The sequence below is a fragment of the Oscarella lobularis genome, chromosome 4, assembly GCF_947507565.1.
Source record: "Oscarella lobularis chromosome 4, ooOscLobu1.1, whole genome shotgun sequence".
NCBI lineage: Eukaryota > Metazoa > Porifera > Homoscleromorpha > Homosclerophorida > Oscarellidae > Oscarella > Oscarella lobularis.
In genome coordinates this window covers 2,265,275-2,285,620 of record NC_089178.1, presented here as the reverse complement: position 1 = coordinate 2,285,620, position 20,346 = coordinate 2,265,275, and the positions used below count along the sequence as shown (strand labels likewise).

At 48.3% G+C, this 20,346-nt stretch overlaps 6 protein-coding genes and 1 long non-coding RNA gene across 9 annotated transcripts; 4 read left to right on the top strand and 3 right to left on the bottom strand.

Moving 5' to 3' along the window:
* The first annotated feature begins 7 nt into the window (after positions 1 to 7).
* On the top strand, positions 8 to 4,945 carry LOC136185670 (valine--tRNA ligase-like). 3 transcript variants are annotated; one of them, XM_065972839.1, is made up of 31 exons: positions 9 to 228; positions 278 to 365; positions 417 to 517; positions 567 to 694; positions 749 to 815; positions 881 to 978; positions 1,035 to 1,116; positions 1,168 to 1,287; positions 1,345 to 1,453; positions 1,513 to 1,601; positions 1,661 to 1,751; positions 1,822 to 1,946; positions 1,996 to 2,181; positions 2,243 to 2,319; positions 2,373 to 2,463; positions 2,521 to 2,546; positions 2,595 to 2,674; positions 2,733 to 2,803; positions 2,857 to 2,982; positions 3,038 to 3,142; positions 3,200 to 3,268; positions 3,317 to 3,395; positions 3,447 to 3,574; positions 3,626 to 3,781; positions 3,838 to 3,902; positions 3,964 to 4,099; positions 4,152 to 4,263; positions 4,321 to 4,405; positions 4,457 to 4,544; positions 4,602 to 4,751; positions 4,803 to 4,945. In XM_065972839.1, exons 1-31 carry the CDS (start codon positions 22 to 24, stop codon positions 4,875 to 4,877), a joined length of 3,210 nt encoding a protein of 1,069 aa, XP_065828911.1. In that variant the 5' UTR covers positions 9 to 21; the 3' UTR covers positions 4,878 to 4,945. The 3 variants fall into 3 exon arrangements, with proteins under 3 accessions (XP_065828910.1, XP_065828911.1, XP_065828912.1); XM_065972838.1 differs by having other exon boundaries at positions 8 to 228; positions 3,038 to 3,268; XM_065972840.1 differs by lacking the exons at positions 9 to 228; positions 278 to 365 and having other exon boundaries at positions 421 to 510; positions 3,038 to 3,268.
* A 962-nt stretch (positions 4,946 to 5,907) lies between these two features.
* On the bottom strand, positions 5,908 to 7,646 carry LOC136185694 (uncharacterized). The gene is made up of 2 exons (XR_010669595.1): positions 6,863 to 7,646; positions 5,908 to 6,519 (listed from the first exon to the last, which is right to left on the bottom strand). It is a non-coding gene; the product is annotated as an uncharacterized lncRNA (long non-coding RNA).
* A 333-nt stretch (positions 7,647 to 7,979) lies between these two features.
* On the top strand, positions 7,980 to 8,933 carry LOC136186730 (tRNA-splicing endonuclease subunit Sen15-like). Its single transcript, XM_065974190.1, has 4 exons — positions 7,980 to 8,099; positions 8,151 to 8,228; positions 8,294 to 8,351; positions 8,405 to 8,933. The coding sequence occupies exons 1-4, from the start codon at positions 7,988 to 7,990 to the stop codon at positions 8,679 to 8,681; spliced, it is 525 nt and encodes a 174-aa protein (XP_065830262.1). The 5' UTR covers positions 7,980 to 7,987; the 3' UTR covers positions 8,682 to 8,933.
* Positions 8,603 to 11,133, bottom strand: LOC136186726 (tripeptidyl-peptidase 1-like). The gene is made up of 14 exons (XM_065974187.1): positions 10,629 to 11,133; positions 10,535 to 10,577; positions 10,315 to 10,475; positions 10,090 to 10,233; positions 9,984 to 10,036; positions 9,827 to 9,926; positions 9,670 to 9,758; positions 9,552 to 9,608; positions 9,372 to 9,489; positions 9,232 to 9,315; positions 9,106 to 9,180; positions 8,980 to 9,055; positions 8,858 to 8,934; positions 8,603 to 8,799 (listed from the first exon to the last, which is right to left on the bottom strand). The coding sequence occupies exons 1-14, from the start codon at positions 11,109 to 11,111 to the stop codon at positions 8,698 to 8,700; spliced, it is 1,662 nt and encodes a 553-aa protein (XP_065830259.1). The 5' UTR covers positions 11,112 to 11,133; the 3' UTR covers positions 8,603 to 8,697.
* Positions 11,134 to 11,144: 11 nt separating this feature from the next.
* On the top strand, positions 11,145 to 13,234 carry LOC136186727 (uncharacterized). Its single transcript, XM_065974188.1, has 2 exons — positions 11,145 to 11,299; positions 11,350 to 13,234. The coding sequence occupies exons 1-2, from the start codon at positions 11,185 to 11,187 to the stop codon at positions 12,756 to 12,758; spliced, it is 1,524 nt and encodes a 507-aa protein (XP_065830260.1). The 5' UTR covers positions 11,145 to 11,184; the 3' UTR covers positions 12,759 to 13,234.
* LOC136186728 (adenylate kinase 8-like) lies at positions 12,666 to 15,346 on the bottom strand. Its single transcript, XM_065974189.1, has 15 exons — positions 15,077 to 15,346; positions 14,938 to 15,022; positions 14,832 to 14,881; positions 14,662 to 14,769; positions 14,531 to 14,596; positions 14,398 to 14,479; positions 14,266 to 14,337; positions 13,955 to 14,060; positions 13,800 to 13,885; positions 13,615 to 13,746; positions 13,469 to 13,558; positions 13,275 to 13,416; positions 13,134 to 13,214; positions 13,030 to 13,087; positions 12,666 to 12,973 (listed from the first exon to the last, which is right to left on the bottom strand). Exons 1-15 carry the CDS (start codon positions 15,158 to 15,160, stop codon positions 12,782 to 12,784), a joined length of 1,434 nt encoding a protein of 477 aa, XP_065830261.1. The 5' UTR covers positions 15,161 to 15,346; the 3' UTR covers positions 12,666 to 12,781.
* Positions 15,347 to 16,647: 1,301 nt separating this feature from the next.
* Positions 16,648 to 20,310, top strand: LOC136186725 (A disintegrin and metalloproteinase with thrombospondin motifs 16-like). The gene is made up of 16 exons (XM_065974186.1): positions 16,648 to 16,666; positions 16,721 to 16,851; positions 16,961 to 17,066; positions 17,194 to 17,345; positions 17,516 to 17,600; positions 17,650 to 17,746; positions 17,807 to 17,952; positions 18,009 to 18,237; positions 18,290 to 18,492; positions 18,544 to 18,729; positions 18,788 to 18,890; positions 18,946 to 19,075; positions 19,129 to 19,321; positions 19,378 to 19,728; positions 19,799 to 19,952; positions 20,012 to 20,310. The coding sequence occupies exons 2-16, from the start codon at positions 16,838 to 16,840 to the stop codon at positions 20,119 to 20,121; spliced, it is 2,259 nt and encodes a 752-aa protein (XP_065830258.1). The 5' UTR covers positions 16,648 to 16,666; positions 16,721 to 16,837; the 3' UTR covers positions 20,122 to 20,310.
* The last annotated feature ends 36 nt before the right edge of the window (positions 20,311 to 20,346 follow it).

The following is a 20,346-nucleotide window of genomic DNA, read 5'->3' as shown; positions in this document are numbered from 1 at the left end:
CTCTGCGCATGCCGTCTGTACATGCTGCAACGTTGGGTCAGACGCTTTACTCTTCTGGACCTTTTACCTCGTTCGTTTCGTGCACTCGACGCAAGCAAAATGAGTTCGACGGATTCAGCGCGAGATCCGGCAAAGAAGAAGGCGGAAAAAGAGGCGAAGAAACAGGCGAAATTGGAGAAATTCGCCAAGAAAAAGGAGGCCAAGTTATTCGCTCCCAAAGAATCAAAGGTACGCAAGCAAAAAAGCACGTTCGCGACAATAGTGAGTCTCGATTCAGTCAAAGGCGAATGAAAAGAAGTCGACTTCGACGAAACAAGAGACGGTCATCGAATACAAGCCAACTCATCCTCCAGGAGCGAAAAAAGGTGATTCGTCGATTGATTTAGGTCTTTTCTTACATTTTGCGCGTACTTTAGACGTCGCGACGCCTCTGCCGGAGAGCTATCACCCGAAATACGTCGAAGCTGCTTGGTACGCCTGGTGGGAAAAGCAAGGATTTTTCAAGCCCGAGTACGGGGTACGACTCACTGCTATATATTACGTCACCCGAAATCTGGCTCTTTTAGAGATCAAGTGCTCACGTGGAGAATCCAAAAGGAAAGTTCATGATTTGCATTCCGCCTCCGAACGTGACGGGTTCTCTGCACTTGGGTCATGCTCTGACAGCTTCCATACAAGACTCACTGACGCGATGGTAGAGATTCCTCCCTTATTCCTATCGCAATGTATTGACGATTGGATTTCCCAGGCATAGGATGCGAGGTGAGACGACCCTATTCAATCCCGGTTGCGATCACGCTGGAATTGCCACGCAGGCACGTGGACGGGGCAACGAATCAAATCTAATAAATATTTAATTTTAATTCGTCTTGGGGCTTAGGTTGTCGTCGAGAAGAAGCTGGCTAAGGAGCGCGGCATCAGCCGACATGATTTGGGTCGCGATACCTTCGTGGACGAAGTGTGGAAATGGAAAAACGAGTGAGAAAAAAATCCTTTTGCGTGTAATCGCGTGCTTGAAGTACAGCAAACGTTAGGAAAGGCGATCGAATTTATCATCAACTTCGACGCATGGGAGGATCATACGACTGGGATCGCGTTTGCTTCACCATGGATCCCGTACGGAATGTAAATGAATTAATAAGTGAATTAATAATTGATTTTATTCAGAAACTTTCTCGAGCCGTCGAAGAGTCGTTTATTCGACTGCACAATGAAGGAATCATCTACAGGAGCATTCGCCTGGTGAATTGGTCTTGCAAGTTGAATTCCGCCATATCAGACATTGAGGTTTGAATGTGCTACTATTCTCCGATACGCGTATTGCTTGATTGGAGTTCGCTCTAGGTCGACAAGAAGGAGTTGACGGGACGCACGTTGCTGTCTGTTCCGAATTACGACGAGAAAATCGAGTTTGGCGTTTTGGTGTCGTTTGCCTATCCCGTTGCCGACTCAGGTAAATACAACACATGACCGCTATATGTGCAAGTACAATGCGCGGTGGTCATTTTTTAGATGAACAAATTGTTGTTGCCACTACGCGCGTGGAGACGATGCTCGGCGACACGGCCATTGCCGTTCATCCAAACGATGAACGATACAAGGTTTGACTTAATAAATAAATTCAATCGGTGATGATATCATGTGACTTCCCTCTCCCCAGCATCTTCACGGAAAGTTCGTCGTTCACCCTTTTCGAAACGAGCGCCTGCCCATTGTCGCGGACGAATTTGTGGACATGGAATTTGGCACAGGTGTGTGAATGATAAGAGAAAAGTTGTGCGGAGAGATGAGCCCTTCTCCTCCTCTCGTTTCTTCTCTTAGGTGCTGTGAAAATTACTCCAGCTCACGATCAGAATGACTACGAGATTGGAATGCGTTGCAAATTGCCTTTTCTCAACATTTTCACCGACGACGGCGTCGTGAATGAACAGGGCGGACAGTTCAAGGTGAGATATTATGACCATTCTGCTACCACGCTACAATCGAATCTTATAGGGAATGAAACGTTTTCACGCGCGCACCGCCGTTCTCGACGCTCTGAAAGAGAAGGGATTGTATCGCGAGACGAAGGACAATCCCATGGTTGTGCCGACGTGCAGCCGATCGAAAGACATCATTGAGCCACTGATGAAGCCCCAGTGGTATGTCGATTGCGGTAAAATGGCGAAGGAAGCAATTGAGGTTCTTATAAGATAAGATCGAACGCTTGCGTCTTGTGTAACTCTTCCGCCCGCATATCTAGGCTGTCAAAAAAGGAGATTTGAAAATTATACCAAAGATACACGAAAAGACGTGGTATCATTGGCTGGAAAATATCAAGTACGTGCCAGACCTATTTCACAGTTGTATTACTTGTTTCTTCTTATTTTCAGGCCGTGGTGCATCTCACGACAGTTGTGGTGGGGTCATCGGATTCCTGCCTATTTCATTTCGTCCGACGACGACTCCATACCTAAAGGCAGCGTAAGAAAACCCTTCGGAGACCGCTTGACGTTGTAGTAGACGATATCTCTTCTTTAGGAAGACGATAATAAATACTGGATTAGGTATGTTACCTATCTAAATCCGTACCAACGCGCGAGCCTTTTGTCTAGTGGTCACAATGTTGATGAAGTGAAAGAGAAAGCGTCGACTCGATTTGGTGTACCCAAAGAAAAGATTGTGCTCAAACAAGGTATAGGGGAGAGGCTCCTCCATTTGATTTCTTTTAATAGTATTTTTATTCGCATCAGATGAAGACGTTCTCGATACGTGGTACTCTTCCGCTCTGTTTCCTTTTTCTATATTTGGCTGGCCGGACCAAGTTCTCATTATTTCGAAAATTTTGAGAAATAACGGCATCTTTTTTTTTCTTAGACGGACGATCTGAAAACGTTTTATCCTGGCACTCTGCTCGAAACGGGGCACGACATTCTCTTCTTTTGGGTTGCCAGAATGGTGTTTTTTGGCCAGAAACTGATGGAGAAACTACCCTTTGGTGAAGTAAGTCATTCCTCCCAATAATGATGGGTGGCCTGACTGAGGTCGTCGCATTCAGGTGTATCTTCACGCCATGGTGAGAGATGCGCACGGAAGAAAGATGAGCAAAACGCTCGGCAACGTCATTGATCCTATTGACGTGATAGAAGGAATTTCTCTAGAGGTGCCAAAGTGCAGTCCATTTCACCGAGACTTTTTTTCTTATTGCGGGTGTTCTCAGGGCCTCCACCAGATGCTCGAGAAGGGAAACCTTGATCCGAGAGAAATCGAAAAGGCGAAAGCCGGCCAGGTACGCGAATCAAATGAACCAGACGAAACCGCAATGTTCATCGCGTAGAAACAAGATTTTCCGGACGGAATTCCCGAGTGCGGAACGGATGCACTACGATTTGCCTTGTGCGCTTATACGTCGCAAGGTGAGAGCGTGTCGTCAGTCTGCTTTTGCGACGTCGAATCCGCGTCTATAGGACGAGCCATCAACTTGGACGTGGGTCGCGTGGTCGGCTATCGTCATTTCTGCAACAAACTGTGGAATGCAATGAAATTTTCCCTTCGAGCATTCGGACCTGAATTCAAGCCAAATTCTACGGAAGAGGTACACATTGTAGAAGAGTCTGACTAAAAACATTCAACTCAACCGCTTTAGCTTTCCGGAAAAGAATCCCTCGTTGATCAATGGATATTGAGTCGACTTAGCGCCACCGTGAGCACCGTCAACGCGGGTTTTCACGACTACGATTTCTCAGCTGTCACGTCTATTTTATACAACTTTTGGCTATATGAACTCTGCGACGTTTACTTGGTGAGGTTTCAAAGGGGATTGGGGTTGTTGTAGTAATGCACAATGAATTGACGTAGGAATGCTTGAAACCGGTTTTGAAAGACGCCGATAAAGAAAGTCTCGCCGCATCGCTCAACGTCTTGTGAGTGGGACTCCCTTTTCCTTTCCTAGCAGTTGTAGCTAAAAACTTCTTTTCCGTACAGGTATACCTGCTTGGATACCGGACTTCGTCTTCTGCATCCGTTCATGCCTTTTGTCACGGAAGAGTTGTATCAAAGGATACCAAGGCGTCGGCCCGATTGCCCGCCAAGCATTTGCGTCACTCCTTATCCCGAGAATGTCAGTTTAGAATCAAGCTGTTTCTCTATGTTTCCATCTTTCTGTCTCTCAGACGGCGTTAAGCAATTCTCAGCTGGAAGAAGACTTCTCCTTTGTCCAAGATGTTGTTAAGACAACGAGAAACGTGCGCCAGGATTATCTGACGCCCAGAGCTAGACCTCACGGTAAGCATTTGCTATTTGTCTTTCTTCAGCGATTTTATATTTCGACATATACTGTAGTCTACTACGTCTGCTCTGCTCCCCCCGTCGCAAAACTGTTGCAAAGATTCGAGTTGGCTCTGACAACTCTAGGCTATGCTGAAGAGTAAGTGTGATTATGCGGTCTAGTGTGCACTTGACTTTTTTGTTCAATTAGGATTCACTGCTTGGTGGATGAGAAGGCTCCTCCAGGATGTGCTGTTGCTACAGTCGAGGATAAATGTGAAGTTCATCTACTGATAAAGGTATGAGCTCATACGTTTTTGGTGTAGCTACTATGGTTGCGGTTTTTTTGTGCAAAGGGTCTGGTAGATGTTGATAGAGAGATTCAGAAGCTGGAAGCGAAGAAGGAGAAGGTGTCCGCGAAATTGCAGAAATTAAACGAGGCAATCAGTGCTCGTGACTATCTGACAAAAGTGCCTGAGAACGTTAGGCAAGGCAATGACGAAAAAGTAAGATCTACTTCATTTATTCTGTTTTCTTGATAAATGCTTTGTTATTAGATACAATTGAATCAGACTGAATTGGAAAACATCGTAAAAGCTATTGAACGATTCCAGCTAATGCAGAAGGAGTGACGTTTTCTGACTCGTTAGCGTGTGAAGTTTGAAATGTTCTTCTTATCACGGTACTCTACGTCGCACTATCTATGGTCGCACCTCTCCCTTCCTGTTTGACAGACCTCATGACGTGACTAATACCCGTACTGTACTATTCTTACGCCACGTGCCATCCGAAGGAGAGCTTCTCTAGGTGCAGAATAAAAGGTGAATTCGAATCGATCGCATAACGTAGAGCTAAAGTAGTTGCAGTCCATCTTTGCTGCGAGGTCCCTGCGGAGGAGACCCACGAAAAAAGCCGTGCTGGGACATTGGCGAGTCTCGTCGTCTGCCCATTGCAAAAACAAACTCTCCAAGCCGTTTCACCACGCTTCTCTCGACTCGTCTCGATGTTTCATCTTTGCAGGACTCCGCAGCGTGAACGTGAGATGACGCCATGAGCGCATGAACAGAACTATTTATTGGTTTTGAGATCATCCGTGTACAAACAAACGGTAAGTGTTCGCCATCGCAAGGATGATACCAATGCTGGGGCTCTATTACCAAGGAGTTTGCACAATGAACAGGTGGGAATACAACAACGTTTTGAACGTTTGCAAAGGTCAGAAAGTCTCCTCCAGTCCTAGAGGGCCCTAACATGAGATTACGTTGTAACTTTGCGCAGACCCAATTGTAAACATTTTATAGCAACAGGACTCGATGATGAGATGCTTGCCTCTTTCAGATAAGAGAGGACACTTGTCTCTTTCAGATAAGGAGAGGACACAACGACGAAGAGACAACTGCTGGTTTGCATGGGCTTAGACGAAGAAAATATACTCGCCTTGCTTGCTCGCTCACTCAGGCTGAGGCGAAGAGCAGAAGAAGCGGAGAAAACGACGGATTTTTTTTGTAGTCTTAGGTAACTAAGGAGGCATGTGGTGTAGTAGGCACATAACATGACTCGCACGCCCGCTCCCATGACGCGCTAGGTAGGCAGATAGGTTAGTTTAGGGCACCGGCGGGGTGGTGCACCCCGCGTGCGCTGCCGCCGCCATGGAGAAAAGAATAGAGTACAGAAATTTTATTTCAATAAAAATAAAAAAACAAGCAGATCTTCCCCTCTCTTTCGTGGGCAGTTTTTGTTGACGGGGTCTTGCCCAGGACCCCGGAGCAGTTTTTAATGATGGGGTCATGCTCAGGACGTCAAAGCCCTATCAATGAATATTAGTAGACAACAGACAATACGTTCTATGCGTACCTGCCATCTTCATGTCCTTGTTTTTTGATCCAGGAATACGTTGATCTTTTGACTGTGTATGCCTGCTAGAAGACGCTTGCAGACACATCTTTTGCTGTAGGCGTTGTTCTCCTGGAGAGACTTCCAATAAGAATGGCAGCCTCGAATAGGAGATGCACGCCGTGAGTGGGCAGTTTTTCTTCTCGGGGCCGCACAACCACTTCAGTAGCTGATGTAGGCCTGCCCAGGAGACGCTGGCCTTTTAGACGTTATGGCCTCATACCAAGAGGAGGCATACAGGCAGTTTAGAAGACTGCAACTATAAGGAAGTTGCAAGTCTTCGTGGTCCCGCAGTTGGACCAACCCGTCCTGCCGAGGACGTTGGGACCGCGGTCTACCTCGTCGTCGTCGTTTTCTTCTTCTTTGCACCCACAATCCACTCTATAAAACAAAAGAGACAGCGCTATAGTCAATGAGCTACAGTAGGAGAATAGGGGCAATAGGGCGCTCAAAATTTGGAGGCGGAGCGAGGGACTGAAGAAATCAAACTCAAATTGATCGCAATGCGTCTTCTCAAAAGACCCCTTTTCCCAAGAAAAAGTCACGCTCGCTTTGCGAGCAGTGTACGCGACTAAGGGCTGAGAATTACGGCTCTATAACCGATGTCGGATGCGGGCGCGTCGTTCTGAAGACTGCCGCGTCATCAGATCGGGAAGAAACGATCAAATTCGGCAGAAATTTGCCGAGAGGGGCCCCCATCGTTTCGCGTTGGCGTTTTCAGTACCTTTGAGCTTCTTTTGTACTCGTTCTGCTTCTCGTTTGCGGCGATGGTCGAAGAAAGCGACGCAATTGTTGCCGACAGAGTTCGTAGCGCACGTTTTTTCCAGCGGCGATAAAAATAGACCTAAAAAAAGGCAAATGAAATCTGTTCAATCTGCCCGTGTACGTACCTTTTTGCCATGCGTTCGTATTAGCGTGATCCAGGCTGCACCACGCGGAGGTTCGAACGCAGTTGCAGCCCAAAAATGTTGGAAGCGAGACCTTGCTTCAACGGCTCAAACACGACCGGTACGGCCTGGATCGAGAACGGCTCTCCCACACCGCCCCCCCGACCGCGTCGTACCGGGGCCCCAGAGAGGCCGTAGACTTTCGCTTAGATTAGGAAACGAGCCTACCGTGATGAGAGAGGAATTACGAAGCGATCGCCAAGTCCACCAATAGAGGGTCAAGCGTTCGTTGTCCTGGGGGTCAGGTCATCTTCAGGGTATAGATCGTATAAACCGAGTGAGGAAATACCACGAGACACTGGGCCCCCACACGTTTCTTTGGCAGTAAGTGGCAAACCTTAGCCAGACGCCCGCTCAGCATAACGCGGAACGCCTGACTTCACGAACCAAGCCTTTCAACGACCTTATATGACCCCCAGTGCCGATCTTAGCGCCGCAAAGCGACGCCCGTCCACTGCGCCTGACAGTTTCGGTAAGGATCGACAAAAGACGACGACGCTTTGGTGACCAACCATCAGCTTCCCCAGCTCACGATCAACCTCTAGGGTTCAGCCCGTTGGCATCCCCCACCTAACGCAAGACTGAAGATCGTGCGTGCGCCCGTCGCTTTTATATGGCCCATTCACGTGATCAATTAACGATACGCTGATTCGCTGCTGAAAAAAGTCGCGCCAACTTTTCATGTGCTCTTTGCGTGGCCTATTGCTTCGATTTAGGCGCTAAAAACATGGCGGCTCCTCGTTGACCACATGTATCGTATTTGCCATTCCGGCATCCCTAACCGGCTATCTGAGTCTCTCACAGCAGGACTATACTGTAAAAAGGACACAAACCCGCTTTCTCTGTAAACTCTTGTGGTTTCCCTGGTTTCCCCTTGTGTCGCTAGCGCACGCACCCGTATAATGTCGGACTGGATTCTTGATCATCCAGAGGCAGCAAGAATGTCGGCGTTTGGCTTCGACGACGACGTGCAGCTAAGAGTGTCGATGCTCGTCTATTTGGACCTGTGCGAAGGTTATTACCATTGGCAAATAGCTGTAGATGAAAAACCTGAGGAATTTACAGCAAAAGGATGGGCAGATGTGCGCGCTTGCGGCTGCGACGAGCTCGGCGTTATTTACCTGACCGCTCAAGAAAAGCCAGGCAAAGAAGACGAAATTTTTCACCCAATTAATTAATTAAATTACTATTACATTGAATGTCTGCAGACAGTGTTATCGAACGAGTCGTTCCTTTGCCGCTAGAATATAGACTCTCTATGAGAAAGTAAGCAACATTTTTTAATTTGCTGCTGCAAGAGGACTTTCTGTTTTGAACAGAATGCGCGATTTGTTGGCAAACGTTGGGCCACCTCCAAACGACAGCAAAAGCCATCGACTAATACTTGCCATAGTCGAATCTACATCCACAATTGTCTATTACTACCTTCACGAGGGCTTCTGTCCTCCATCAGAGACATCGCTGTCTAGAAAAATCGTACAGCCTAGTAGAAAGTCGAAGAAGAAGACGAACGCTGATGAAAGCGCTCCTTCAGCAAAGAAAAGAGCCGTGCAGACGTCTACTACAGCTAGTGAAAAAGACAGCAAGGCAACCTGACAAAAGTAGTGAATATCTAGCTGTAGTTTTTCTTGGCTATTTCTAAAAGAGTGGGGTAGTTTGGTGATCCGTAGCCGGTGACTGGGTCCCATCCCTTCTGAGAACAGAAGCCGGTTTCCTTTTGGAACGCAGACTGAAATTGTTTTATTTTCTAAGCAGTCTGTTGCGTTTCTCACCTGACATCCTTCATTGCAACCGTCAGTGATGTCGTGGAGCGCGGTAGGATTTTGATAGAGGAGAGGATTGAGAAAACCTGGAAAGAAATTACAGACAAAGGAAGACGATGCCTCGTTTCTACCTAGAGTAGACTGTCCTTCTTGAAGTAGATGATCGTTCACCAACGAAACGATACCAGAAAACGTCGGAGCAGCGCACTAAATAATAAAACATTTCAACCCAGACGCACAGTGCGCAAACGACGCACAGAAGTTCCAGCGACTCCAGGCGTTGGAATCAAATTAAAAACGACAGTGAATCCGTTCGACAAAGCGGATACATCCTAAACAGTTTCCCAATGACAACCACAGATGGCCCACAAAGCTGTGTATACCGGATACGCTCTCCCGCTACGATTGTAATAGGATGACTTGGGCAGGTGGACCGACGAACCGATGAAGTCGGTCACCGCTGATTTCTAATAAATATAGATGAGAAATTCCAGCGTCATATCAAGCCTCTCCCCTCTCCCACCTGATAATCTGGCTGGGAAAATACGTTTGAGAAACCGCCACCGCTAATGATATTACCCACTTCGTGTCCGAACAGAATATCGGACATTTCTGTTCCTCCGACAGCGGTCACGTAGGGACTAGGAAGGTAAGCGAGGAAAAAACTCGAGCAAAAAAATTGGAGAGTTTAATTTAGTGAAACCTCGAGGCGGGAAACGACGGGACGAAGGACTTTCCATTGCAGCCCGTTCCGTCGTCTCTACGTGACGCGATCACATCACACGCAACCCGCGGGCAAGTTTGGATTTTTTACCGCTTACCCGCTGGCAAACATTAGGGATATCCCACGGGCCCCCTGCTTCATGAATTCTTGATTAATTCTATTCATGTAGCTGGAATCAAGCGAATCCTGACAACAAAGAGGGGTCAGTACTCCCAATTAATTAAGATAAAATCGCGGATGGGAAAGCCACACACCTCGTCGTCGCCGTAGCTAACGCTGAACACGAACGGAACGTCGGAAGTGTTGCCGACATCCATGATCCATTGAAGAAAGGGCTCCTGCTTTTCGTGAAGCCTGGAAGTATAGAGAGTAGCAGTAAATTATGTGCTGCTGGTTAGACACATTTCTGACCCGGCTGTGCTCCAAAACCACGTCGAGATGTTGGCACCAAGACTCATGATGTACTAAGTAGCGTACAGTAGTCAGAGAAAAAATATATAAAAATTGTTGCCGTTACCTGAACGTCGAGCGATGCTTCTATGCCGGCAAAACCCGTATCTGGACCGACGACCTTATCAATTTTGTCCCTGTGCTCAAACGATCCTCCGAAAAGAAGGAAGAACTCTTTGACATCAGTTTGGTGAAAGAACTGCTTGAGAAACTGAGATTAAAAAAGAAGAAGAAGAGGAAACGTCACCAACGTCCCCAATGCAATAATAAGAAGTAAATAATTAAGAAATACTTGAGCCACAGCCTGCTTGTTGCTGCTATTGCTGCCGACGTTCGACGACACGTTGTACATGGAACGAAGGTGAGACGCGCTCACTTGAACGGAAGTCGGTTGAGAAATTTTGCTCGTCGATGATTCATCATCGACGGGAGAAAAACGCAGAAGACCTCCAACTGAACAAAAAGAAAAAAAATGCCAACAGAACAGAAGATGACTTCGCGACGATACGAACCAAAATCGAGATGAGAAGCGATGTTCGACGGCACCGAATAAAGCTGGGAAAAAAATTTTAAAAAGGTCTTTTTATATTTTTTATTTTTGCTTGCCTTTTTCGATCTGATGATCGTCTCGTTGGGCGCGTGCGGATGACGAAAATGATAGAGCTCGATTTGAAAAAGACGTTCGAGCGATTGGCACGAAATGCGACATTGGAGAAAGTCGCGATTGATCGTGTAGGTGCAATTCGTTTCGACGTCGACGCCGCCTTCGCTCGCGAGCCAGCGTTCGATTTCGACGAGACTTGACGATTTCGGCGAAACAATGCGACCGATTTCTTCGAGACTCGCGTGTTTTCGATAGAGCAGACTTCCCGGCGTCGATATCTGCCAGAAGAGATTCTCGAGCGTCGTCGCGTCGGCCGTTTTGATGGCGAAGGCGACGTCGAGCGATTCGTCGGCGCGAGCGCGTCGAACGAGCTTCCACGGGCTCGTTTCGTCGTGAAGACGCTGTCCCGGTTCTAGGTGTATTCGCTCGCGCGTCCAAACGGCGAGGACGAGAGCGGAAAGAAGCGAAAATCGAACGAGGAGCATGTTAAACGAATTGAAATAAATGGAAAGCGCCTAGGAAGGGCGTGGCGGAAAGAGAAGGAGGCCGTTCCTCTAAATGCGCTTCTTTCACCTTTATTTCTCGATCTTCTGCGTCTTTATTTGCGGCACTTATCTCGCCTACGTTGGATTAGAAAACGTCGAAGAAGAGACGAAGCAAGAAGATTCGAACGGTGCCGTGAGGCGCAACGCGTTTTTTCAAAAAACTAAACCGTCAATCTAGATGAAACGTCGCCGAATCGATTTGACTCGCGACGACCTCTCTGCCAAACAACGTCAACCGAAGTGCCTCTAGCGACAGTTCTCGTAACCGGTGCCCTATCGTCGGCCGGCTACGGATTAGTCGGCAAATTGACAGAAAACGGAACTGCCGTCGTCGGCGTCGACTCGTTGGAAGAACTTCCCATCGACTACTTGGAATCGTACGAAAGATTCGCTCGCATTCGACGCACCGTCGACTTTCGTTCGGCGAACTACTGCAATCGATCGACGATCGACGACATCGTGGCGAAGTACGCCGTCGTAAGTCACGTGGTATTCGCTCCGACAGCGAACGTCGGAGCAACAAAGATTTTGCACTGTCTGATCGAATTGCTCGAATCGCTTCGTCGAAGATCGACAATACATTTCGTTGCCTTGACAGATGGTCGAACTCCGCGCGATGTCACTGCGATGGATATGGTGGAGTCGACGTTGGCCGCCTACGGTCACTTGTATCGTTTCCCTTTGACGTCGGTGCAAATTCTTGGGCCGGTGACGTCGTCGGTTTTGATTCGAATTGCGACGATTTTCCATCAAAACGTCGCCTGTCGATCGATTCGACTTCTCGTCTCGTCAGAAGAGGCTGCTGCACTGACGACGACAACGACGACGATTGTCGATCCACGAAAAAAACGCGACGTCATCTTCACTTCGTATTTCACGTCGAACGCCGATCCGCAACGAGCGAAACGACGAAAGGCAAATCGTTTTCAGTACATGAAAGACTGGTACGATTCGGTGCACGAAACCAACTTGTCGGCCGTCGTCTTTCACGACGATCTCGACACGACATTCGTCAGCAAGTTGACGTCGAATCGCGTCGCCTTTCATCGCGTGCCGTCGCTCGCCGGTCGATCGACGAACGACGCCCGATTCTATGCGTGGTATGACTATCTGCTCGACAATCCGGACGTCGATCGCGTTCTGCTTACCGACATATCCGACGTAACGTTTCAAAAGAATCCTTTCGATTTCATGAATGTTCTCAACGACGACGAGAGACGTCTCTTTGTGGGTCAAGACATCGATTTGTTTCCCAATATGGAGACCATGGGTTGGGTTATGAAACGGCTGCGTCAATGCTACGGCGACGCGTCGGTCGAAAGCGGCGAAATCGCGTCGGTGAAACGACTCCATCTCGTCTACAACGCCGGCGTGATCGGCGGAAGTCGTCGCGTCGTGTTGCCGTTTCTCGAACGCGTGACGCGGGCGCTCGATCACACGCCGCCGTCGCTCAATTGCAATATGCCCGCGGTGAACTACGTCATACACAAGCACTTTGACGATTACGTCTACACGGGTTATCCGCTGACGAGTCGCTTTATGCGCTATCAAGTCGACCCCAGGGCCGTGTACATAGTTCACAAGTAGGAGTCCAGACTGCGTGTATTCGGTTAGATTTGGGGAGGCGGTTCTTGGGGAACTGGTTTGATTAGCATACTTTCGAGGAGTTCGAAAACCGTGTGCGCGTCTTGATCGCCGTTGACGTGCTGCGATTGGCTGCTAAATACTTCTTCGATGTCGTCGTAGTTGGCTTGGTATTGGTGGAGACGTTGAAGAACGGCCTCCTCTTCGTCTTTGGGATGCTAAAGAAACTCTTTTTTTGTTTTCTTAGCACACAAACTTTTCATGGTTTACGTACGATCTTGAGTCGTTGGGCTACTTGCTCCGTCGGAGGTCGTCGGGAGAGGAGATGATATCTACGCGTATACATAGACTACTTCGTTGAAAAACCGCTTCTTTTACCGTTCGCCTGTCAGTGGATCTGTGCGTCTCTGTGTTAGCCTCTCCATCACTGAATCGACTGAAACGTCCAAGAAGAAAACCCTATTGTAGAGCAAACTTTTACATGTTTTTATTGTTTTAGGGCAAATTTCCCGTTCTTACCTGCTTGGCTCATATCCAGCTTGAATGAGAAGCTCAGCTTGAGGCGGGGTCTTTGGATAGCCGTGCAGTATCCATCCCCGAGTGGCACAATCCAATTGAGACAGACGAGCTTTGAGTGCATTCATCACCAAATCATCAGGAACTGCATATATGCACTGAGGCGCAGGGAATGAGACAATGAAGCCCGTTCTCACTCATCAATCCTCTTTCCATGTACGGTTTCATCGCCTCGCCCAGTTTCGTACCAGCTGCCATAGCCTTCTTGATTATATCAGAGCAAGATACTGTGTGCACAGGAAATCCCCTGTCGTTTTCATTAGTTCAGCGTCGAGAGACTCACCGTCCACAAGTCCATATTTCGAAGCCAAGAGAGACGCCTGTTTACTCTTTCCACTTCCAGTTGGACCAAGAAGAACGACTCGAGGCGTGTGTGGAGCCATCGATCGCGACGACGAGCAGAGAAAATTTAAAACTAGAATTCAAAGAGATTAGTCAGAGTACTCAAAGAAGAGAAGCAAAACGAACTTAGAGCCACGACGTCTTCCTTTGGCTGATCGGCGTTTATTCTCTTGGCAATGTGCGTGTAACAGGAAAGTACCCCATCAATCTTTCTACATTGCCCAAAGTCACCGATGGTTATGCATAACAGCGCTACTTTGTCTTCTATTGCTGAGCAGCACCTGTGATGCTCTTGTATGTTTTGAGAAAGATCACTGGCATCCCACTCTTTCAGACGAGCAGACACCTTCGGATCATTTGGCATGCCATAAACCGTGTTATAAACGTCTAGGTGGCAAAGAAAATAAAACGAGTGTCATATAAACATTTTTTTTGTCAAAAAGACTCGCTCTTCTAATAATCCATCAGCGGTTAGATCAAAACTAATATTGCCCGGGCTACCCACAGGAATGATTCGCCATAAATTATGCACTTCGACCACTTAATGTCAACATTCTTTTCTGGAGACCGCGGTCGGTGTTTCCCCACTCACCTCCCGTCTGCGGATCAACTCTCTTAGCCATATTCCTCTCAAACGCAACGTCATCTTTGACATCGAGTAAAACTAGAACGCCCGTCCCAGATGAACCCCTTTTTTTTTCAATTCCAAATCATCGCGTCATACTGAAATGATTTGCAAGAACTCCAACAGACTGCAAAGCGAGAGCCTCTTCTCTCGTCCTCGGAAAGCCCTCGATGACCCATCCCTAGTTACAAATAACGAAGCCCATGTTTATCGTCTCGAGAGATAAGTGCACCTTGTTTTGACAGTCGGCCTTCAAGACTCTTTCCCTAAAGATTTCCCCCCACGACGCTGGCGATATCTATAATTATATTCGCGTGCACTTCCGTGAAGACAAAATAGAATCGAGGTGGGGGTCTTTCTCACGGGTCCCGTCGATTTCCGAGCCGCTTGGACGATCGGCGAGTCTTCGTCGTTGAGAAGATCTTTCGGCGTTATGTGAACGAGTCTCAGACGACTGCTGACCAATTTCGACTGAGAGGGACACAGGGGGTCGGTTTTTGGTGTTGAAGTGTGCGCGTTGGATCGTTTCCTACCATCGTTCGTTTGCCGGAGCCTGGAACTCCGCAAATGATGACTCGATGCACTGAAAACGCGGCCAGTGTACCGTTAACGCGCTACGGTCGCTTTTTAACGTCTTACCGTTGTCTTTGGGTCGTTTTAGAATGTCTATTATAGCTTGTAGGGGATCGTCCGGTTGAGTGACAATCAGTTCTTGAATGATTCTCTATGTCGTGGACGAATTACGCCTTTTGCGCGTTTTTCGACGATATCTACGTACTTCGTAAAGTTGAAATATTTTATGCTTCTCTGCGTAAAGTGTGAAATCGGGCGGAATTCGTAAGGGGCGCTTAGTGGCATCCATTTTACATTCGGTTGCTACGACGCGTGATGACTGTACATATCAACGGTGATGTCCCGGAGAGGCGCGTTCTGGGTGGGCAATGGATTACGTAGATCGGTGGTTTGGAGAGCCTACGCGTGATTGTACGGCAGTCTTTAGCAGTTGCTGCTCGATATTTCCCAATGCATCGGCCGTTGTGATGGTCAAGACCAATTTACTGAATTTTGCTTCAATTGTGCGCTAAGTTCTCGTTCATTGAGTCGGCATGCCTATGCAAAGGGCAAGTGACGCACTCGAATTGCGTACATGCAGATCAACCTTCCACATGCAGAGACGTAACGGAACCGTATTTGCAGTAGGTCACAGTCTGCCGCGACGCGCCGCAAAGTTGCAAATTCGGGCAAAGTGGCTTGCTGCGCGTCTTGTGGGGGGACATGACCAAAAAAAGACGCGGACACTTGACGACTCGACAGCATGTCATTTATACAGGATGAGATCGATGATCGATGCACAGTAAACCCATGCAGGGTAAACTAGACATGTCCCAGGGGGTGCGGTTTAATTGGATAGGGAACTATACGGTGGAACTAAAATATGGCTATGTATGTACAGCTGAATTTTACTAACCAAGCTTGCATAGTAGCATGGCCAAGCGTGGGGCAGGCCGTACCCGGTCCGAAGCCTCGATCGTGCGCGCGTGTCGTTGAGAAAACACACAGCCCGTCGAGGAGGTCTGCGCTTAAGCTCTGAGCCTATTTGTTGACGCTCGGGTCGAGTCAACACTTCATGGGGGCACCATCGACGTAGGCAACAAAACAGGCGTTTCGAGGGCGACAATGACGTCTGAATGTTTATTCGTTTACGTAAGGCAAGGCAACTAACTCTTGAGGGTGCGACGACGCGCGGAGAAGAAGACGAGAAATGCTTCTTAATAAACAAGACCTACCGAATACTGCCCAGCTTGTTCCCCACTTTGACAGGATCTTTCCGATCTCGTTATTATTTCAGCTTGATAGAGTTGTGATTTTCGCAGAAACCCCGATTTCCCTCCAAAAACACGACCCCCGGTCGTGGTACATATTGCATTTTGATTTCTCGCAGCAATCTATTTCCACAGCGCTTTGACCTTTCCTCGACACATTTACATATCTTTCAGCTGATCACTTTAGTTTTAGACGAGCTGCCAATTAGGGAAGTGGTGACTATGCGCATGATATCCATCAGTCGCCTTATTCAAACAAGCGTGATATGGACTCGTTTACTCGATTCAACCGGTGTTGCGTGCTGCCTTTGTCACAAACCGATGCAAATTCATTACAGACACATACACAGTCGGCTTATATAATCAACTGGCAGGCAGACTGGCGGCGAGAGCGTCTCTCCTTGCTCGCACGCACGCACGTCTAGTTTTGGGAAGCCGAACATTAGTCTGCGTTTTATGGACATTTTGCTAATGCAGTCAAATGGTCTCCCTCTGATCGCGCACGTGAGCTTGGGGCGGAGCGAGAAGCGAGGCAGCGAAGCCCAGTTCGTCAAGCAGATGGTAATGGCAAAAACAAACATTTCGTAATGTACGTGTAGGCCCCCACGGTCGAAAAGAGAGCAGCGGCCTATTTAACAGCCATCCAAATCCACGGCGGGTCATTTGCACTCAGATCATCAATAGGCGCACAACATCCGACGGATCGATCCGAAGTCATGCACCGAACTAGGCAAGTCAAGCTGCTGATCGATAGTTGTGCGAGCGTCGTAGAGTCGTAGAGCCCATGCTCTATTCGTGCACGCTGCAAATCGAAATTGAATTAGCACTCCCTCTCGCAGGAAGGGTTTATTTGAAAACTCGCTACTGCTTTTGCTGCCGTTGTCGGTGGTCTTTCTATTCACTCAGCAAGTCGTCGGAAAATCTTTACGCCAGCCGAGAGAAGAGGTACGTTTGCGACTGTAATCAATTCGTTCACTGTACGTACGTCATCATGATATGGGGCTTCGCGCCGCGGCCCTAGCTCATATGCATTATTCTCCTTGCCGCAATTCATTGCCTTTCGTGTCTGTAGAACCCAATAGAGAAGCCTTTATGCGACGAGCGACCGGGCTATTGGGAAAACTGGTCTGGATGGTCGTCGTGCTCTCGCACGTGCGGCGGAGGCGTAACGCGCCGAACGCGTCGATGTGTTCCCGAAGATCAAACCGAAGCGAAGAGGAAAAGGTTGTGGTCAGTTTAAATTAGGCACCTAATCACCATTTGCGCACAACGCCTGCGGAGGGTCACTTAGAGAAACCATTGCTATCGATTGGGCACCCTAATATTTTATTGGCCGGAGTGCCTTTCTATTTGCGTCCGTAAATAAATGAGGCATTTTTATTCGTCTGTTACAGATCGACGAATACGGATTCCTCGTCGACAAAGTGTCCACCAGTCTGCAATGGACCTGATGTCGATTATCAATCTTGCTCTCTCGAGGTTTGGTTGTCAAAAATTATTGGCGTCATCGATCTTATCGTCTTCGCAGAAATGCACAGATGGATCCGATTACAGAGCCGAACAGTGTCAACTACTCAACGCAATGTCCGCCTCGCCATCCGAATGGGTTCCTTACTACAATCACAGTAAGTAGATATGACAGCGGGAGACAGCGAAACGAAAAGGAAACAACTTCTTGTGCGCAGCTTTAAATCCGTGCCATCTCCACTGCACAGACTTGAGCGGAAATTCGAGCCAAAATCGCTACACGACCTGGGATAAAGTCTACGACGGAACGCCGTGCCACGAAGATCCCCTGGCGCCCGGCGTGTGTGCAGGAGGTCGTTGCTTGGTACGAAATGAACTGAATAGATTCATCTGTTTCAACGCGGTTTTTCGTATACGCAGCTGACGGGGTGCGACGGCGTCATCGCCCGACCGGGTGCAATACGGAAGACGTATGACGTCTGCGGCGAGTGCGGCGGAAATGGCCAATCTTGCAAGACGGTCACAGTTCATATGAGTGTTGACGAGCGCGCATCGAACGGTGACTACTGGCTTTACGAAATTCCTTCGAGAGCACGAAACATAAAGATCGTTCAGAAAATATTAGTCAGACCAGTAGCTGTTTTTCTGGGTAAATCTTTGTAGCGATTTTACGAAATGACTGCTATCCTTTTCCTTTTCAGGACTCAGAAGAAACGATCGTTACTACGTCAACGAAGTGAAGCCCAGCGAAAATGCCACGCTACTCGACGTACGTCTCGAAGGGACGAGAAGCGTTCTAGTCGACAGCGTGCTAGTCAGTTACACGACAGTCCGCGACAAACATCGTAAGGGTCAAGACGTTCTGTCGGCACGAGGCGTGATTTCCAAGCCACTCAACGTCACGGTGAGTGCAAGTAACTTGGTCGTTTTCATTCTTTTATATAACACCTCATAGGCAATCGTTTTGGGTGAACGACTGAAGATTCACGTTAGCATTTCATACGCTCTTCCGGGTCATCCAGATGAGTCCGAGAGTCAGACTATAGAAAAGACAACGCTGCCGGCTTTCCTTCCGATTAAAAGCAACTCCAGAGCACTTGACTACGTCGTATTACCATCGGTACCAAAGACAAAGCAAGAGGTTGGTTTTACGTATCCAAGCGACAGTAGCCGTTTTACTCTTCGGCATTGTTGCCCAGGTCCCCATAGAGCGACATCCCGTTGAAAGCAATTCAAATGAAAACGAAAGCCCGGAGTGGGTATCACTTGGCTACGGCAGATGCTCAGAGTCATGCGGAGGAGGTCTGAAAACTATGTAAGGACAAGTAGACGACCTATCGATTTCGTTCACCGTTAGGAATCAAGCTGGAAACATTGGCATGCAAAAAGAAGGAGAAATACGTCGATGACATCATTTGTTCCATAGCCGGACTGGACCGTCCCGCACGTCGAGAAAAGAAATGCAGAAGGCATCCCTGTCCACCGCAGTGAGTTTCAAAAAAACTCAAGACCTAACTTATCTTCAAACATTTTTTCGCAGATGGTCAACAGACGATTGGTCCTATTGCAACAAGACGTGCGGAACAAGAAACGTCGTCTGCATCCAGCGAATCAACGGGCAACTTGACGAGGTAGAGCCGGAGCTCTGTCTTGGAAAAGCACCCAAAGCGAGGCGTTCGTGCGCCGGACGACCGTGGTGTGTAGGAACGTGGGTCGTCAAGTCGTGTTCGGAAGTACGTAGGAGAATTGTTTTATAGAACAGGTGATGATCGAGTCCTTCTCTATATAGTGCTCCAATCAATGCGGAAAGGGAGTTCAAAATTGCACCGTCGAGTGCAAGGGAGGTGGACCGTGCGATCCGGCTGAGAAAACTCAGCAGTCTCGAGAATGCTACGAAACGAGTGCCTGCACGGCGATCACATGGTACTATCAGAGCCAAACGACGACGACGACAACGTGCGGTCGCGGAAGTCGCAGATCGGTGGCCAAGTGCTACGGTGCTCAAAACGGGCGCCCACTCTACCCGCTACCCGATTCGAAATGTGATCCGACTAAGAAACTTCCCCTGAAGGCTGAAACGTGGGATTTGGGTCCGTGTCCGAACAAAACCGGTGAATGGGTGAAGGGTCTTTGGGGAGAGGTAAGTCTGGGGCGCGAGGTCGATCGAGTCGAGTGCGGTAACAGCTCACCTCGTGTTTTTCCTCTCGCAGTGCAAGCCTTCGTGCTACGATCCGGGCTCCGATGTGCCTGTCCGCAAACGACCAGTGCTCTGCTTTTCGGGTCCCAGTCCGGTCGATCCCGAGAATTGCGAAGACGACCAAAAGCCACCAGAGGTAGAGCACTGCGCACATCTTCCTCAATGTCGTAAGTAACCTTCCCGGATAAGGAATTTCATCTCCTAAAAATCGTCTTTGATTATCTAGCAAAGTGCACAGATCGGGAGTCCAATTGCGATCTCGTTCGTCATTACAATCTTTGCTCGCATCGGGTCTACGGCCCCAAATGTTGCGCCACGTGCAATGGAGCCAATTGAAGCGAAAAAATTAATTACGGGTCATAAACACTGTACTGTACCCGCGGCCGTTTTTTCTTTTCCAATTGACATGACACTGTTTCTAGTTAGTCGAGGGACTTGAGCACCATCGGAATTGATTTCCGGTGGATGCTGTCGTAGACTGAATATGCATTGAGACTTGAATACACTTAGAACTGACCACGAGAATCCGCATTTTGATTGCGGACGAACTCGACCACACAG

Excerpts from the sequence above, each read along its gene's own strand:
- LOC136186725 (XM_065974186.1), top strand. Across the intron at positions 17,601-17,649 it reads ATCAATCTTGCTCTCTCGAG|AAATGCACAGATGGATCCGA; the intron begins GTTTGGTTGTCA and ends TCGTCTTCGCAG. Across the intron at positions 19,953-20,011 it reads CGCACATCTTCCTCAATGTC|CAAAGTGCACAGATCGGGAG; the intron begins GTAAGTAACCTT and ends TTGATTATCTAG.
- LOC136185670 (XM_065972838.1), top strand. The coding sequence starts at position 22 with ATGCTGCAACGTTGGGTCAGACGCTTTACTCTTCTGGACCTTTTACCT. Across the intron at positions 366-416 it reads TCCTCCAGGAGCGAAAAAAG|ACGTCGCGACGCCTCTGCCG; the intron begins GTGATTCGTCGA and ends CGCGTACTTTAG. Across the intron at positions 816-880 it reads ACGCTGGAATTGCCACGCAG|GTTGTCGTCGAGAAGAAGCT; the intron begins GCACGTGGACGG and ends CTTGGGGCTTAG.
- LOC136186727 (XM_065974188.1), top strand. The coding sequence starts at position 11,185 with ATGCGCTTCTTTCACCTTTATTTCTCGATCTTCTGCGTCTTTATTTGC. Across the intron at positions 11,300-11,349 it reads GAAGCAAGAAGATTCGAACG|ATGAAACGTCGCCGAATCGA; the intron begins GTGCCGTGAGGC and ends CCGTCAATCTAG.
- LOC136186726 (XM_065974187.1), bottom strand. The coding sequence starts at position 11,111 with ATGCTCCTCGTTCGATTTTCGCTTCTTTCCGCTCTCGTCCTCGCCGTT. Across the intron at positions 10,234-10,314 it reads ACAAGCAGGCTGTGGCTCAA|TTTCTCAAGCAGTTCTTTCA; the intron begins GTATTTCTTAAT and ends TTTTAATCTCAG. Across the intron at positions 9,490-9,551 it reads CCGTCGTTTCCCGCCTCGAG|TCCCTACGTGACCGCTGTCG; the intron begins GTTTCACTAAAT and ends TTACCTTCCTAG.
- LOC136186730 (XM_065974190.1), top strand. The coding sequence starts at position 7,988 with ATGTCGGACTGGATTCTTGATCATCCAGAGGCAGCAAGAATGTCGGCG. Across the intron at positions 8,229-8,293 it reads GACCGCTCAAGAAAAGCCAG|ACAGTGTTATCGAACGAGTC; the intron begins GCAAAGAAGACG and ends GAATGTCTGCAG. Across the intron at positions 8,352-8,404 it reads TATAGACTCTCTATGAGAAA|AATGCGCGATTTGTTGGCAA; the intron begins GTAAGCAACATT and ends TGTTTTGAACAG.
- LOC136186728 (XM_065974189.1), bottom strand. The coding sequence starts at position 15,160 with ATGGATGCCACTAAGCGCCCCTTACGAATTCCGCCCGATTTCACACTT. Across the intron at positions 14,882-14,937 it reads AAAACGACCCAAAGACAACG|TGCATCGAGTCATCATTTGC; the intron begins GTAAGACGTTAA and ends CCGCGTTTTCAG. Across the intron at positions 14,597-14,661 it reads CTCGGAAATCGACGGGACCC|ATATCGCCAGCGTCGTGGGG; the intron begins GTGAGAAAGACC and ends ATATAATTATAG.